Source organism: Polistes dominula, unplaced genomic scaffold (genome assembly GCF_049000335.1).
Source record: "Polistes dominula isolate Pdom_NZ unplaced genomic scaffold, Pdom_raw_medaka contig_482, whole genome shotgun sequence".
NCBI lineage: Eukaryota > Metazoa > Arthropoda > Insecta > Hymenoptera > Vespidae > Polistes > Polistes dominula.
The window spans coordinates 696,413-713,784 of record NW_028301016.1 but is presented as its reverse complement, the minus strand read 5'-3'; the positions used below and the strand labels follow the sequence as shown (position 1 = coordinate 713,784).

Sequence of the window (17,372 nt, the reverse complement as noted above, 5' to 3'; positions counted from 1 at the left end):
GCTTAATGCTGGATATCATTTATTGCTACTGTAATAAGTTGTAATTGAACTCAGTATTATTTATCATCAAACTACCATAGAAGTATCATGAAAGTCATACTAAACATTAAAGATTGAAGATCAAATAACACATGGTCTTAACAGATCTTCTGAGGTTACTGTAACTCTGCAATCCCAATTAGATCAAATTAATTCGTAACTTGGATTAAAACAACAATTCTTAGGATAGTTAAAGTTTTAAAGTATAAAGAAATATCTGGTATTTTTTTTAGACTACTGATATATTTCTGCTTCCTGTATAACATAGATTTTCTCAAAATATTTTCAAATTTCTGAATAATCTTCTAAAACAATGTCATGAAACTTAAATCATACAAATGAGTCGAATTTCTTACTTAATAAATTTATTGTTAATAAACACTTATCAGTCTTATCTTTAATGCTGATTTTCATTTTCTATCTTTGGATAGTATCAGAAAGTATCTTGTATAATGCAATTGTGTTCAAATGCTTACGTAGCATTTTTCGCACAACAGCTTGTGGATCGAAGTTCTCATATATTTCATGGCTTCCTTTATGACTTTTAGAACTTTTAGGTCATTAGTTATACTCTTATCATCTAGAATATTCTGCAAACTGCTAGCCTTGTGATTTTTTAACTTCAGTTAATTTGCATAAAATGTCACCTCAACTTTCATCAAATTATTTTCGGAATCCATTTAATAAAACATAACATATTAAAAAGGCACACGCAAAATTTGCGAGTATATATTGCTTTTTTTCTTCAATGGAATGTACATCGATAAATGAAATGATAATATAATCAAATTTAATCGTATGATTGTCAAAGATGCAACTTAAAATAAGAAAGATATCGAACGTTTGAAAATGTTGATATTCATAATTACGAACTTAACTGATCATTCTGTTTTTATCTTCTTTTTTGAGTTATACTTTAATTAATAACTTAATTACTGCCTTAGTACAATTAAAAATGTATATAATTAAAATTATATAATATATATTTCTAAGAAAATACATTTCTGTGGTTTGTATAATCCTCTAAATACAAGATCATAGTTTTCAGTACTTCAATCGATTTATGTAGAAAGTTAGCTTACAAAAACGATTTTTTCATAAGCTTCACTAATTATTTTTTTTTTATACGAAATACTTAGATAAATATATATCATCAAAGTGTATTACATTATTTTATGGCAACTAATATTTAAAATAATACATATTTAATATAACTGTAATATTATATAATAATACATCTAGAAGTATTATATTACTAATTGATATATATGTATAGAAATTATATAAAAAGAATCTTAATTCCTGGAAATAGTAATACCTAAGATAATTTTATAAAGACACTATTTCAAATAAGTTAATACAATAATTATGCTTGATTTTTTTTACATCTTCTTCTGCTACTGTTAAATGCAAAATTCAATTGTATTTATAACTCGACGACTACGTTATCATAATACATATAATATTTAATAACATATTTTCTTAACATCGTCTATACATTTCAATGTATAGATGGGATGCATAGAAGAATAAAATAAATATGACTAATTTAAGAATATATTAAATTTATAAGAAATATATTACACGAAACAATATAGACAGGGATATTGATTGAAACGTTTACTATAAAGCTCAAATTAATTTCTGATTGTTTGAAAAATCTTATAATGAGACATTAGCAAAGGCAGAAGAAGGCAAATGTATCACATCATAGAACTTTTCTGGTCTTTAAAATGTGTGCACAATGAAATCATGCAAAGCCTGTATCGCTGTTATTTTCATTCTACAATTTTTTTTTTCTCAAAGCAATCAATAAATTTATAATCGTTATAGTAGCAAATATCCGTTTTATATTCTCTCGTAGTATCCCATAATACATCATCGATCCAATATAGTCTATATAACATATTATATAGAATTCTTTGTATAGAATATTTTTAAAATTTATTCACACATTTGAAGTAGTGAATTTATAGTTATATCCTTTTTCCCTTGATTAACGTCGTATACTGATTTGATAACTTCTTTGTCAATATTTGGAAACATCTCCGCAAGCTGAAAAAATATACACAAAATTTATGATATAATATTGCGATATGCAAAGTGGTAAAAAAGATGATAAATTTAAGGTAAATAGTACTTCTCAAATTAAATAAAAAAATAAGTTCTAATAAACATGAGTTAACAAACCATTTATTTTAGTTAAAGAGGAAAAAATGGATTACATTATTATTTGTAGTGTTATGAAACGTGTATAAAATAAAAAGACACTTAAAAGATTGCTTTTATGCACCAGGGAAAAGTACTCGCATCAACAAAAATAAAAATTTATTCATAGAATTAAAAATATTGATTTTTTACCTATGTTTATTAGAACTATTTTCGTCATTCAGGGAATATTATCTACTACAGAAATCATAAACCCTTTTTTTATCACCCTTTATATTATATAAATTACCTGTTTTAATTCCACTTCAGCATTTGGTAGCAAACTTGGTACAACAGGTGGTGTTGCAATAGCTGATACTGGTTGAGGTGTGGTATATACATTAACAGGTGCATACGATGTCATACCAAACATCGTCGCAGAAGGTACCATCATTACAGGTCCAGGCATATAGGGAGGACATTTAGGCTAGAAAAAATAACGTTTTTCCATCTATTCCAATAAATGAGATAAAATTAAGTTTAATATTTTTTAATCGATGCTATCTATGTAAGTTTAAATATTTAAAAAAAACATTTACCATATAACTGAAAACTAAATTAATCATGCCTTCCAGGTTATCGCCTTGCTTGCCACTAAGCATATACCAATCTTCGTGTGTTTCATTATTTTGAAGAACTTTAGGTGGTATGTCTATATGACCCCATGCGATTAATTCATCCATTACGAAAGAACATTCATCGTATATTTCTATATATATTTGTGTAACTCCTGGTGGTAAAAAGCTATAAAATGTAATATAATATGTAATAAAATATGTTTCATTTATATTTCTAAATGATTTTATACAGTGTCTCTAAAGATTTTTCAGCCAAGCGGTGTAAGCATATTTTATGCACAAAAATAAGAAAAAATGTTCTACAAACATAGGTTGTTTAAAGCCTTATTCAAAAGTTATGATATAAATTGTAAATTACCTAATTTCTTGTTCAAAGTATCGAACACTTATGTGAATATAAATTTAACACTGCTGTAGGATGAAATTAACTTGTTTTACGTAATTATGAATGCACATTCGAAAATCCTGATTCATGTGGTATTCTTCTGCCAGAAAATTTGCATTAATATTTACAGCAGCTCTACTATTTTTGTCGCATGAATCATATAGGTAATGTATATTTTTATATACCAAATATTTTTAGTTTACAAATACTTTTGACATTTCAATCAGTAGTATTTCAGAAAGGAACTTAAAGAGAATCAATATTGATTCATTGTCAGATTCGCTAAATAATTTAAATATAGTAAACATCATATATAAGCGTAAGAAAAAGTATACATAATTGATGAATTTTAAGAACCATCCTATTGCTGTATAAACGTGAACATTTTTAATTTAAATGATAACTTTTTATTAAAGCTTTAAATGACCTAAAACTTATCTAATATTGATTTCTTATTTTCGTGTACAGAATATACTAACACAGTTTAGCTGGAGAAACTTCAGACCTGTATAATAATAAAAAAAAAAAAAAGAAAAAATTTATAACAACCATTGTATAATTTTATTCCAACGTGGATTTTTTCCTCCATTTGAATCTGTATGTGTTTCATAAATCGAATGGCCAACTCTTAACCTAACATATGGATCCATTCTTGTCATCCCATAATTTTTTACTAATTTTGCCTGTAATTTATAAATTTACTAATTTATATAAATATTTATCATAACATTATCTTTAAGTAATATAATTTAAACTTGTTATCTATTAATGTGATAACAATAATTTATAATAAAAAATATTTGAATCTGTTGTTAATGAAATCTAACCTGGGCAATTGTTATACTAAGTTTGCCCATACGTGGGTCAGGTAATACAGGAGTACTTTGCATCTGTAATTGATGCAAGGCCAATGCAGCCTGTTGATCGGCTGCTTCTTGTTGTTGCTGTGCATTACGATCTTCTAATTTCAGGAAACCTTGTGGAAGAGGACCAACAAAAGCCTAAAATCAAAATGAGGAAACAATATACATAGGTAATTTAAATAAACATAATTTTTCTATTACAGTTTAGAGTGTTTATATAATTTGTTACAACATGATAGGCAATGTCATTACAATTAATAAATGCATTAATTATTACTTGATATTAGAATACCAAAAGAATAAAAGAACATTAATTCTATAAATTTAAAATTTAAGAAAATACTTAAATATATATAAACGTTTATTTTTTTAAATATTAATATTGTAGGTTAAAAAAATAATATATATTTTATTTATATTTATAATATCTCATTCTAGTAACATCTGCATATACCTAAATTGCAAATAAGGATCGGAGTAATTAATGACTCATAAGTAACAAGCATAAATACGTAAGTAGAAACGATGATTAATCCAAATAATTATAATTAAATTTATTCATTAAGCAAATAGTAGTGAATGTCGCTTACTCGTTTCTTCCAATTTTCATATAACTCTGCACGTGTATCAGTATCCATTACGATACAATTCAAGAGGTTAACACTTTGAGAAGATTACTTTTACGAATTCTTTATTTTTAAACGACCATTGCAAACATGAAAGAATAACAATCTGTCAAATCTTGCAACTCATACAGTCGTAAAGACACATGTATTCATCGCTTGTAATACATTTGGGTGAGTTTTCAAAACGTAATAGAGCTCAAACTCGTTCATTGGTGGAATCAGAAAAACTAGGACAAATTCATCCAATCAAAAATAGTATAATGTGAACAATCAACCAATCATCATAGTGTTATAACCTTACAAATAAAAAAAAATGAAGACGTTTGTATTAAGTCGTATAATGAAAGCTAATTATGACGAATATTAAGTATGTATTTTATAGAGACTCTATAAGAGGGACGCGCCATGTATATTGCTGGGGGACAACAACTCGTGTAGTCACGTGATTGCGCGCGAAATATTCAAACATTGAAATAATTATGAAATAATGAATTGCATCAAATACAGAAAAAAATGAACTATATTTAATGATAATTAAAAATTTATGTTAAAATAGAATAGGTTACACAAAAAAATTATTATAAATTCAATAAAAAAGATTCAATTAAGTTTGATTTGATAAAAGGCAATAAGTCTGTAAACAAACGATAAGTTATAGGTTAGGTTTGTACATTTATACTTGTAATTATTAAATGATTAAATTAAACTTACACTTATAGAAAACTACTAAAAAAAAAACAAAACAATTAAACATAAATATCACAATAAAAACTATAAGTATTCCAAACTTAAACTAACCACAGCCGTTAATACATACTACGGAAGCTGTCCCCCCACATTTTCAGCCTTGCAATCTACATGGCGCGTCCCTCCTATAGGGTCTTTAGTATTTTAGCACGTTGAGCGTCACGCGAATTCTTAGGAAAATTCCCGTCAGGCCACAAGCATTATTTTGTATTGAAAGAATAGCTGAATGTGTCGGTCACCCATGACGGACGCGGCCTAAATGGAAAGTCTAGTGTCAGTCATTAATGACTGACGTGGCGTTCAACATGTTAAAATAATAAAATATTTATAAAAAGCAAAAAAATAAGAATTGCTTTGTAAAATTATTTGTTACTCATAGATTGAATAAATAAAAATGCTTTAATGAATTATATTACATTTGAAGGGACAATTTATCTTATTATCTTATGAAAAATATCAAGATGACCATGAGTTTATTACACATGTTGTTGCTGGTAAGATTTAAATACAAAATATAAAACATTTAAAAAAATCTATAAATTATTATAAATTTATATAAATTAGAAAATATTAGCTTTATTATTCTGCTTTTTATAGGTTTGAGGAATTTTTTAATGATATCTTTTCAATATACCCTATCTTTCTATAGCAGTCTTTCATTTCACTGGAATCAAGAACACGTGGTGTTAAATGAGATGAGGCCGTTGATTAATTAATAAAAAATATATAACAAATGAGAAAATTATGAATAAAAATATATTAACATATAAAATTGTTCATTTAATAATAAAATAGAGAAATAATGTAATTGTATGTATAGATGGGTTGAAAAGTTTTGAATTTTACATAGAAACAATTTTGTATCGGTCGAAGTTACTTTTATTTAAAAAAATAATACAAGTTTACTTTTTTGTTCATATATATTTTATTGAATACTATTTCATACGTTGTATTAGAAAGAAAGGGAATAAGGGATGATTAGTAATAGAATAATTTCATCATAGCGTTAATAATTCATTTATTAAAACTTTCTATAATATCTAAATTTCCATAGTCTGTTCAATCCTCACCTATACGTCTTTCCCTTAGTTGTTACTCGTTATATAATGTTTTATTCACATCCCCCTAAAAGCATTTACCTATGTCTTTTGAATTCGCATTGTCTTTCATAGCTAATTGTAAGTCCTTTTAAAAGGTTTCTTTTTGCATAATAGAAACGTCGTATAGCTCGAGAAATTCTTCTAAATGCGCCCGTTCTTTTGGTTTGTTTTTATTTAATATTTTTTTTGTTTTTTTTTTGTTTTGTTTTTTCTTTTCATTTATTTTTCATCAATAAAGATAATCGCGCAGGAAACGAGACAATTTTCAAATATAACATTTTGGCACTAAATCTTTCATCGCTAAATTATTTAATTGGCACTAAATTATATATTTGGCACTAGAAATTATTTAATACAATAACAAATTAGAATGACAAAATAACATCTAATATATTATAGTAATTTAAAATGATAAAAATAATAACAAAATTTCATTTAAAACAGTTTAAATGTACAGCGAAATTTTTAAATTAATTTTTTGGTTTATTTTTCTCTCTTTAATCGAGAAAATTAAATATGATAGCATAATCTGCTTGTATTTTTAATACGTTGACTTCAACCGTGAAACTCATTTCACAACGAGTAATCAGAGATATGTATTCTCACTAAACGCTCTGAATTGAAACGCTGTGTATCTATACGTTCAGACAGGAACGCGTCTTTAAAGTTTTTCGTTTTATTTATTTTTTTCTTTTTTGTTTCTTTTTCTATGAGTACAGTCCTGTAATGGATCTTTGCTCCTCTCATCTTGTTATGTACATTTCGATTGGGTATTATTATATATATTTTATTCTTTATGTACATGCTCGTATTTCTTGCCTTGCCAAACTTGTCTTTTGTGCGTTTGGACATATTGTTATTTAATTGTATATGTATATATAATATAATCCGTATAATATATTATTATTATTATAATAATTATTATTATTATTAGTATTAATTCTGAGTTTCTAGGCAGTTGTGTGTTATTTACGCTAAATACGTTTGAGGTTTCTTAATCCCTAACAACGAAATATTTGGATTTGTGAATTTGAAATTTAAAAGAAATTTATTATCATAAATGATGGCAGATATTTAGTATAATACGTTTGTATGATATTTACCATCTCTGATTTATCATTCGTTCAATAAGTTTTTTAATTTAGTATAAATTTTCACTGAATTTTAAGGAAGTATAAAATAAAATTATATTTTTGTTGTAACCGATATTTTCATTAAAGCTTAGGATTTTTTTTTATAAATCTTTGGTATCATAAAAATGTTATGATTAATTGATATAATTCATACGTTTTCGTTACTTGTTACTATATACTTTCGTTACTATAATACATTCGTTTTCCTACTAATTTTTCTATGAAATCATTTTTCCTATATTTTTGACATTATTTTTAGAAATTAAGTTTTATTGTAATTTTGTTTATTTTACTAATATTCTTGGTTCAAATATATCGTTAATATATTTCGATATTTGTTAGTGCAATTTTCACGAGTTTAAATATCAAATATTTTTAATTGGTCTAATTTTTCTATATAAAATCTTTCCGACATTAAGATTAGTGAAAATTGAATATACAACGTAGAAAATAAACAAAATTACAGTAAAAATTTTTATATACTTTCAAAAATAATGATAAAAATAATTGGAAAAGTGATTTTACGAAACAAAAGTAAAATAACACGTTTATACGAATGAATTTTTATAATTCTAAAGAGTTATGAAAAAAAATCTTTATTTTTGATGAAATTATTATTGTTATAACAAAATAGTACGAAATACTTCTTTTTATTTTGTTAAATTTTAACAAAATTGAAACAACATCAAAATTTCGAATTTCAAATTTCACATGAATGTTTATCCAAAAAATGTCTAACTAGAAACATTTAATAACTTATAAACATACTATATTTAATGCATTCTCTTTTCATTTAAAATCAATTTCGTTTGAATCTTAAAATTCACTGATCCAAATATTCCATTGCGATATTTATTCATTTCATTTCTCTATGTTAATCGTCCACGTTCTTAAATCTTTCACGTGTTCCATTTTTTCTCCTATTTTTTGCTTGGCATTCATTGGTTTGGAAAAAAAAAAACTAAAAAAAAATAAGAAAAAAAATGGTAAGAAAAAAAATCTAAATCTATGCATGCATGCCTGATTTCCTTACAATTATGCTCGCGTACAACGTATTTGTACGAGAGAAAATCATCTCGTAATTATTTTTAAATTTGGCTTCATTTTATTTAACACAAGCGTTCACATGTACGTACACTTACTCATTAATACTAAATTAGCGAGAAACACATTTAACGAGTATTTGCACGTACAATAGTAGCTCGATTATAAAACAACTACGCCATTTTTTCTTATTCAATTTTCCATTTCAATTTTCTACTCTCTCATCATTTACAAATAATTCGCGAACGTGTGCATTCCGAATGAATTCGTTCTATGATGTTATTTATTTATTTATTTATTTATTTATTTTCGATTTTTCTTGTATACCTTCCCTCGTTTTTTTCAAGGTATCAGCATTTCTCTCTCGAAGGATTATTTAATTTGAAATACTTGTTTTGTTATCATCGTGTACAACGACTTCGAGGTTTCGGTATATAATTAATATATAATGTTCTTGCTCGAAGGAAAACTAATATAATATGCTTTTGCCGCTTGATAATGCAACGTGCAACGTTTTTTTTTTTATATCTCATTTGTTCCTTTAACCATTAATAATAATATTTAAATATCGAAGCGAATTATTCTATTGAATATGCAGAAGTATCGCTGCAAAAAAGAAATTATTTCTTGCTTACTTGATGCATCTTTTTATTTATTTCTTTTTTTTTTTCATTATCATCATCAACATCATCGTTATCGTCTTCTTCTTCCTCTTCATCTTCATCTTCTTTTTCTTCTTCTTCTTCTACTTCTTTTTCCACACGATTTCGACGTGTGATATTTGCGTTAATATCCGCGTACTCGTGTAATTTTATTTAGACTTATATTTTACGAATTATAAATCGTTCAATATTTTATGCTATTTTAATTGTCGACTACGTTTTGCGTGCACTTTATTGCTGCCTGCTAATGTTAAATCTCTGCCAGCATTTGCATTTTTCTTTACTAATTAAATTTATCGTTCCTTTTGCAATTAACTGCTTATTTTCTTTTTAACGTCTGTGTGTTTTTTTTTTAATCATTATTTCATATATTAGCCTTAAGGAAATATGCCAAGCCTTTTCTTTAATTTTCATCAATTTCGTGTCATCGTCATCATCATCATCATCATCATCATCATTGTCATCTTCGTCATCTTTTTATCTTTTCTTTTTTTCTTTTTTTTTTGCCTTGTCATCCTATACTTCGAGAGGAAAGTGTTCTACGGTTCCGACATTTTATTTCTATTACTTTTGTGTTGTAATTGTTTTTTCTTCTTTTTTTTTTCGATTTTTGTTTCGTTTCGTTTCGTTTTGCAAGAAAATAGTGAACAATACGTTTCTTACAAATCGCGCGCGCGTGATTAATGGATAGGTACTTATAGTTCAGACAAAATTATAATATATTTCGTCGGTTTATCAAAATTGTTTTTTATCCAATATAATAATACCGGTCAGTAGATCGAGTTTATCGCGTCAAAACTTCATAAAACGTGCTTGTTTATTATTGTTATTATTATTATTATTTTTTTTTTTTTCTTTTTGGGTTTCTTTCTTACGAATCGTTGAAGGCGCATTTCTTGTTTTTTTTTCTTTTCTTTCTTTTTTTTTTTTTTTATACAGAATATCTTATAGGAATTAATCCTACTCGATTGTTAAGTGATTCTCATAAATCGTCAATTGAACTCATTCGAAAAGAATTTTTTTTTAATTATTATTTTTCGTCATGTCCTCGATTATTTAAGATAATCGAGTAAGCTTATTTCAATACGATGTACTGTATAAAAAAAAAAGAAAAAAGTACTAGTTATTGAATACAGATACCTAACTACAATACCTCCTTGCACGCGCAACGAACCGTGCTTTATCCAAAAAAGTAAGAAAAGTGGAAATATCGTAAAAGCTATGACAGACTAGGGTCTAGGCTATACACGGTTTCATTATTATTTGTGTTTGCCTCTGTGTGTATGTATGTATGCATACGTGCTAGTATGTGTGTGTTGTATTTTTTTTTTTGGTTTTTTTAGTTTAAATTTAGTTATAGATGTATCCTCGAACGCCTTTTATTATTTATTTATTTTTTTCATATAATATTATTGTGATATTTCTTTTCGTTAAAGGTCGTCTTGAAAAAATGTCTTTTTTTTTCCCGAATAAAAAGGCGCTTTATGAAGAGTAAAATGTACTTATTAGATTTCGCACTCATTTAAGAAGGTTCTCATGCATTATCGGTGTGTGTATATGGTTGACTTTAAAATGGCAAAACGCGTTAATTACGTTTTCACAATTACACGTCGTAATAACGTATGTTTATATCTGTTAACATGTACATATACAAGGTGTTTGAGATTTTTTTTGATCAAACTATGTCAGCATATTTTATGCAGGAAAATAAGAAAAAAAAGTAGATCATTTAAAGCTTTATTTCAAAGTTATGAAACAAATTGTAAATCATTTAATTTTTTGTTCACCGACTGATTACACAAATACAAGTCATAAATCTATGTATACGTGACTAAATTAAGGTATTTTATTTTAATTGTGTTAATGCATGTTCAAAAATACTGATCGATGTGGTATCCTTTTGCCAGACAATTTGCGTTGATATTAAATAAATTAATAAAATATTAAATAAAATTTTTAATATAAAATAAAATATTAAATTAAAATATTTTATTAATTAATAATTATATAAAAAATATAATAAATAATTATAAAAAATTAAAAAATAATCTTTATTAATTATATTAATAAATTAATATTTCAGTTCCATAATGCATATCGGTAATAAATTTTATCTTTTCTTTTTTTCAGTTTAAAAAAATTTTCAGAATTTTGATCAGTAGTAGTACCCCCACCCGTACATAATAAAAAATTAATATAGATTGGGATTCGCTAAATAACTTCAAACAAATAAACGTCATAGATAAAAATAAAAAAAGGTAAATTGAATCTATTGAAAATTTAAGGACAATCCTGTTTGTTGAGTAAACGTGAACATTTGTAATTGAAATCATAATTTTTTAATAAAACTTTAAATGATCTACCTTATATAATATTTATTTTTTATTTTACTGTATAAATTAAGCTGACACCGTTTGATCGGAAAAATCTTAGATACTTTGTATACATACATTATACATTGTATTATCTCGATCAATTTGTTTCTCTACTCACAAAATACATACTTATCATTAACCCTCTTGATTCTTATCGATTATTAATTCGTGCATACTATTTTTGCAAAATTTACGAATGCGATAAACGATCGAAGTTATTGTCCTATCTTTTTTTTCTTTTCTTCTTCTTCTTTTTTGTCTTTTTATTTTTATCGTCACTTTTTTTTTCTAAATGCTCGCTAAACGTGAACTATCATTTTGGTAACTGCGTTCGTCCCTTTTTTCTAATTTTAATTATTTAGAATATTTACAATAAGAATTTATATATGACGTATTCTAATAGACGATTTTTTATGTTCTTAACGTATAATGTGTCAAACTTATAATATAAAAAATGAACGAAAAACTTGATCGTTTATCACATTCGTGTTTATTCATGATTTTACATATGATTATAATAATGCGTATGAAAAAGAGTGCGTAGGGGTTTTAATTTTATATTATACAAGACGTATTAGAAACATTTCATACACCGCGACCATTGTATTGGTTTTTTTTCTTTTCTTTGATTGGAACGAAATGAAATATTTATTGCTAACTTTTGAAGAACTGTTGTTGGTACGTTAACTTATTTTAATTCAATATATCTTATTCCATATGATGTTGATGTTTCAAAGGTTTTTATAAAATGGTGCAGCTCGGCAGTGTTTAATGTTGATGATGACGTTTAATAGGTCGATCTTCAGTATACTAATGTGTCCAAAGTAATTTTGTTTTTTCAATTAATTAACCTAACAACGTATCTACGTGATAGTAGAATTAGACATTTTTGTCGTCGACTAAAAGAAAAAAGCGAGTGTGGATAATTCGTTTATCTAATTAAACCTTTTCTTTTTGTTCCTCTATGTTTTTTGTTCTTTTTTTCCCCTTTTTTTTTCTTTTAAATATATAATTCGATAGATTTATGCTAATTCATGCTAACGTTATGTTCGAAGGTAAACTTGAGCTTTTTAAATACGGTCTTTTTTTTTTTTTTTTTACCAAATACCGAGTAAAGAATTAGAAGCACAATGGAAGCAAAAATGTTTAAATTATTGAGATATGTCGTGATAACGATTTTCCACTGTTGCCTCGAAATCAATTTTATTAAGCTTTTTAATTTTATATTTTTGTTCCTCTTCTTTTTCTTTTTTTTTTTAAATTTTGTTTTCTTTTTTCTCGACTTGGATTTTGAATCATTTGACGTACATGTGTGTGTGTGTGTGTGTTGTGTATTTTAATAAATTGTATTCAAGTGGTCACAAACTTTGTACCTTATATTGCACATATTATTGGTATCTCTAATGATTCTCTTCCCGGCAGTAGAAAAATGAAGAAAAGTTAACCTCAAGAAATTGTTACAAATCAATCTTGCTTCTTATTGCAATATATATATATATATATGTATATATGTATATATGTAATATATACGAATTGATTTACGTTGATCGAATAATTTCTTACGTACACAAATCGAATATATCGCTTGTCCTACAATTATTACAAGAAACATTATGAATCTCATCATCGCACACAACTTATGGAATTACTTACTCGAAGATAAAAGTATAAAAAAATCATTAGTCTCAGACTCTTTTCTTTTAAAAATCGCCGGGGCTTTTGGCGCTGGTTCATTTCTTTCAAAAAACGATTCCGTCTGGTCGATTGTCCGCATCTATGGAAGTCATTCAAGAAAGGAAAATTCATCCTTCCTTGAATAAATGTGTGTTGTCTCGTACACCTTCAGAACTTATTCATACAACATTGTGTTTTTTCACATGCGAGTTTTAGTTAAAAGAATTTTATCTACCTTTATCATATATCGGTGTGTCACGATATTTATATTATTTATAATATTATATACATAATTATGTATATATGTACAATACTGTGAATAGCGTTTCAATTAGATTAATAAGAATAATTAAATATGAAAAAAATATATTTAATTATTAATGAAAAAGTAATAAAATTAACATTGAGTTAATAGTTAATAGTGAATAGGTTAATAGGAATAATCAAATATAAAAGAAAATATATTTAATATTAAATTATTTATGAAAAATTAATAAAATTAACATTGAGTGAACAATATTTTTATTTAAAAATGTATACAATAATAAAAAAATATTTAATTAAACGATAAAAAAATTACTTAAAAAAAAAACTACTTACTCTAAAAAAAAACCTTAAATTTTTATTTTTTTATAATATAAAAAACGATACTTTCAAGTAAAAATACATTTTTTTTGGATTTCAAAAAAAAAAAAAAATTTGTTGTATATTGTTATTTAAAAACATATAAAGAAATGCTAGTTTATATTTTATTATTACAAAAATTTTAAAAATTAATTTTATTTATTAATTATTTAAATAATAATAACAAATTATTCACGGCACTGTATATATACATATTTATAAGCATAAATATTGTAGATACATATATATAAGAAGAAAATAACTCACACGTGAAAGTAGATGAAAATTCAAATAGAATTTCAGTAATATTTTAATCAGAGGAAATAGAAAATGTGATAGTCGTCGATAGAGGAAACATAGATGTTCTGAAGGTGTGTTTTTTTTTTATTCCAGATTATCCAATAACCATTAAGCTTTCTTTTCCATTAAGGCGCGATAGGGTCTTTGGAAGACCAGGAAGGAGTTTTTTCATAAAGGAACAAACTCTCGGTTATTTTTGTCTTCTTCTTCTTCTTCTTCATCTTTTTCTTCTTCCTCTTCTTTATGTTTGCACTTTTTAAATGGTTTTGTAGAAGCGCAAGACATGTCGAATTTTCGACGTTCGTACGAATTCTAAATATCTTGATGTCAATGCCCGAAATGAAGAAGATCAGGACACTCCGTATGCACAGGCCGAATTATCTGGTGGACTAATTTTATCCACCGGTAAAACCGCCGCTCTGTGCCATTCATCGCGTACCTGAAGAAAAGAAGATAATTGTAATGGAACTTATTCACTGATTAAAGGACTCATTATTCTCAAAGATTTTGAACATTTTATCATTCCATTAAAAGTAATTTTGAACAAAGCAATTGACAGTTCTTTTAATTATTCAATTAATTTTACGAATTTAATTTAAAATTGTGCAATTAAAAATTTACAGAAAAGTATATAAATCAATATAATTGTGTATATACGTATAATAATATTTTATTAATAAAGCATGGGAATAAATTTATAAAATTATATTTTATTAAAAATATCAAAAAGAAACAGAAAAATTTGTATCTTTTTTTAATTCGAAATATTAGACAAATTATTATAAAAGTATGAATGTATAATAATATTTAAATGACAAAGTATTACATTTTCTAGAGTTATAAAATTAAACAAATCATATGAAATAAAATTGATTGATAAAGTATTTAAACGATCATATTTCCTTAATTTGAATGAAGCAAATCAATATAAAATGAAGGTGTATACGTGTGATAATATCTATTGATAAAGTGGAGTTGAAAAATAGGTCAAATGTTATTTCTTGAAGACATCACTTGCCAATACCTGTTCAACTTTAGCGAATACCCTTAGTAAATTGAGGCCAGCTAATTTTTTGATGTCTTCTTCGGTCCACGTTGGATCCTCTAAGAGCGTTGCCAGTAATTGAGGGTATCTTGATACATCTTCCAGGCCAATGGGAGTGCTAATGGTAGAATCATTTTTCTTTCAATATCTTGTTTGCATAAATATCGAGAAAACATTTAAACTGCTATTAAAAAAAAAAAAAAAAATTATGAAAATACTTTCGTGCAATATTTTTATAATTTTTATCGATAAAACACTTTGCCGCTTATTTATATATATATATATATTAATATGTTTTTAAATATATAAAATATTAATTACAAGTTTATTCCATCGAAGCCAGCTCCTATTCCAACGTGATCGATCCCTGCCACCTTTCGTATGTGATTAATGTGTGCTAAAATAGCGCAGTAGGTTAACAAACTGTTGAAATCGTTGCTAATTAATTTTTCATACGTCAGACTGATATTTACGATTTCGTATTATGAAATAAATTCGTTTCGATTGTAAAATGGGCATGAATAAATAGTATACTTTTCAATGAAAGCAAAAACAGAAAAAAAAATAAGGATACAGGGGAAGAAAACTAATTACAAAATACAAACTTATTTGTTCTTGAAAAGTCCACCATAATTGCATATATACGATTCATATTAATTAAAAATGACAATAATTTCGTGAAATTATAAATAAAGTCAACACGATGCTTATTACATAGATTTATTCATGCAATATTGATATGATAATATTTGTAACACAAACACCATGGTTTATGTTAGACATAGAATAATGTTTTACGTACCAATAACATCCTTAATGGTGGCGGTGTTGTTGCACGTTATGAAATACGTATAAAATGGAACCATCGCCACTCCACCATTTTTTGCCTATAGAGTAGATACGTTTATGTTTAAGCAAGTGTATATGTGTGTGTGTTTATACTTGGTTAAGTTGATGATGTTACTTCACATATAATATTTAAGTATGATTCTTACAGTTTAATAATTTCTAACGATGTATTTGAAAAAGATATGTGCATACATAAATGCAACATTGTGAATAATTATAAACTTAATTCAACTTTTAAATTTTATATAATATTAAAATAAAAATAATGAAAAATATTCATATAATTTCATATTACAATTTAAAAAATAATTCTGTACTACACTTGGTATAACGAAGAACCGATATTAATTGATTAACAAATCATGAAACATATTACTGTTTAATATTTATTCTAATGTTATTTTACCGGGTCAATAACTCAAAAGCATAAAATCGACATCAATGTGTTTCAAACATACTGACTCTATAAATATTCATAGTTTCAATAGTCTTGTTCCGTAATATTTCGTAAATAAGTTGTATAAGCAAATGACAAGAAAAAACTGTTGAAAAACTTAATATTGATTTATTAAATAAATTTTTTCTGTTTATGAAAAAATATATTTTATATTCTATACCCAGTGTCTTAAGAGTTGCTGTATAAATTTAGATTTAATAAATTTCCGGAGTAACAGTATATTTGTTTAGCAACATTTTAAGTGATGATTCATACAATGAAATAAAAAAATCAATTATTTTAATTTCATTTAACAAATCGATATGAATTTGTCTACTTTGTAGAAAAGTTGTTGCTTTGTTTTTTACTTTTCGTCGAAGTAATTTTCTGGGATATTCTGTATGTATATGGGAATATGTGTGTAAATATAAAATTGAATTCTCAACAAAAATACAATTTTCATAATATCATAAATTTGCTTACTAGATTTCTGAGTACGTCGTCCGGTACATTTCTACTGGAATTACAGAGTGCCCTTGCAGCACTGTGAGAGAAAATCACTGGTGCCCTAGTCGTTTGCAGTGCCGCTCTCATCGTCCTTGTGGAAACATGAGAGAGATCCACCAGCATGCCCAACCTATTCAATTCCCTTACTACTGCCTGAAATGTGAAAAATATTTATGT

The 17,372-nt window shown here is 26.0% G+C and overlaps 2 protein-coding genes and 2 long non-coding RNA genes across 5 annotated transcripts in view; 2 read left to right on the top strand and 2 right to left on the bottom strand.

The window, feature by feature from the left end:
• Positions 1-1,004: 1,004 nt before the first annotated feature.
• On the bottom strand, positions 1,005-4,847 carry LOC107064423 (toll-interacting protein A). The gene is made up of 6 exons (XM_015317099.2): positions 4,664-4,847; positions 4,038-4,211; positions 3,760-3,893; positions 2,787-2,991; positions 2,498-2,674; positions 1,005-2,094 (listed from the first exon to the last, which is right to left on the bottom strand). Exons 1-6 carry the CDS (start codon positions 4,709-4,711, stop codon positions 1,984-1,986), a joined length of 849 nt encoding a protein of 282 aa, XP_015172585.1. The 5' UTR covers positions 4,712-4,847; the 3' UTR covers positions 1,005-1,983.
• Positions 4,133-17,305, top strand: LOC107064425 (uncharacterized). Its single transcript, XR_001475482.2, has 3 exons — positions 4,133-4,243; positions 4,512-4,585; positions 17,175-17,305. It is a non-coding gene; the product is annotated as an uncharacterized LOC107064425 (long non-coding RNA).
• On the top strand, positions 4,980-6,809 carry LOC149032009 (uncharacterized). The gene is made up of 2 exons (XR_016177117.1): positions 4,980-5,940; positions 6,044-6,809. It is a non-coding gene; the product is annotated as an uncharacterized LOC149032009 (long non-coding RNA).
• LOC107064422 (dipeptidase 1) overlaps positions 14,157-17,372 on the bottom strand; it is a 363,750-nt gene continuing 360,534 nt past the window's right edge. For both annotated transcript variants that reach the window (XM_089174116.1, XM_089174115.1), the window contains 5 exons: positions 17,172-17,348; positions 16,206-16,290; positions 15,725-15,800; positions 15,383-15,521; positions 14,157-14,797 (listed from right to left, as the gene is read on the bottom strand). In XM_089174116.1, the coding sequence (XP_089030242.1) occupies positions 14,708-14,797; positions 15,383-15,521; positions 15,725-15,800; positions 16,206-16,290; positions 17,172-17,348 (567 nt within the window). In that variant the 3' untranslated portion in view covers positions 14,157-14,707. The remainder of the gene's footprint in view (positions 14,798-15,382; positions 15,522-15,724; positions 15,801-16,205; positions 16,291-17,171; positions 17,349-17,372) is intronic.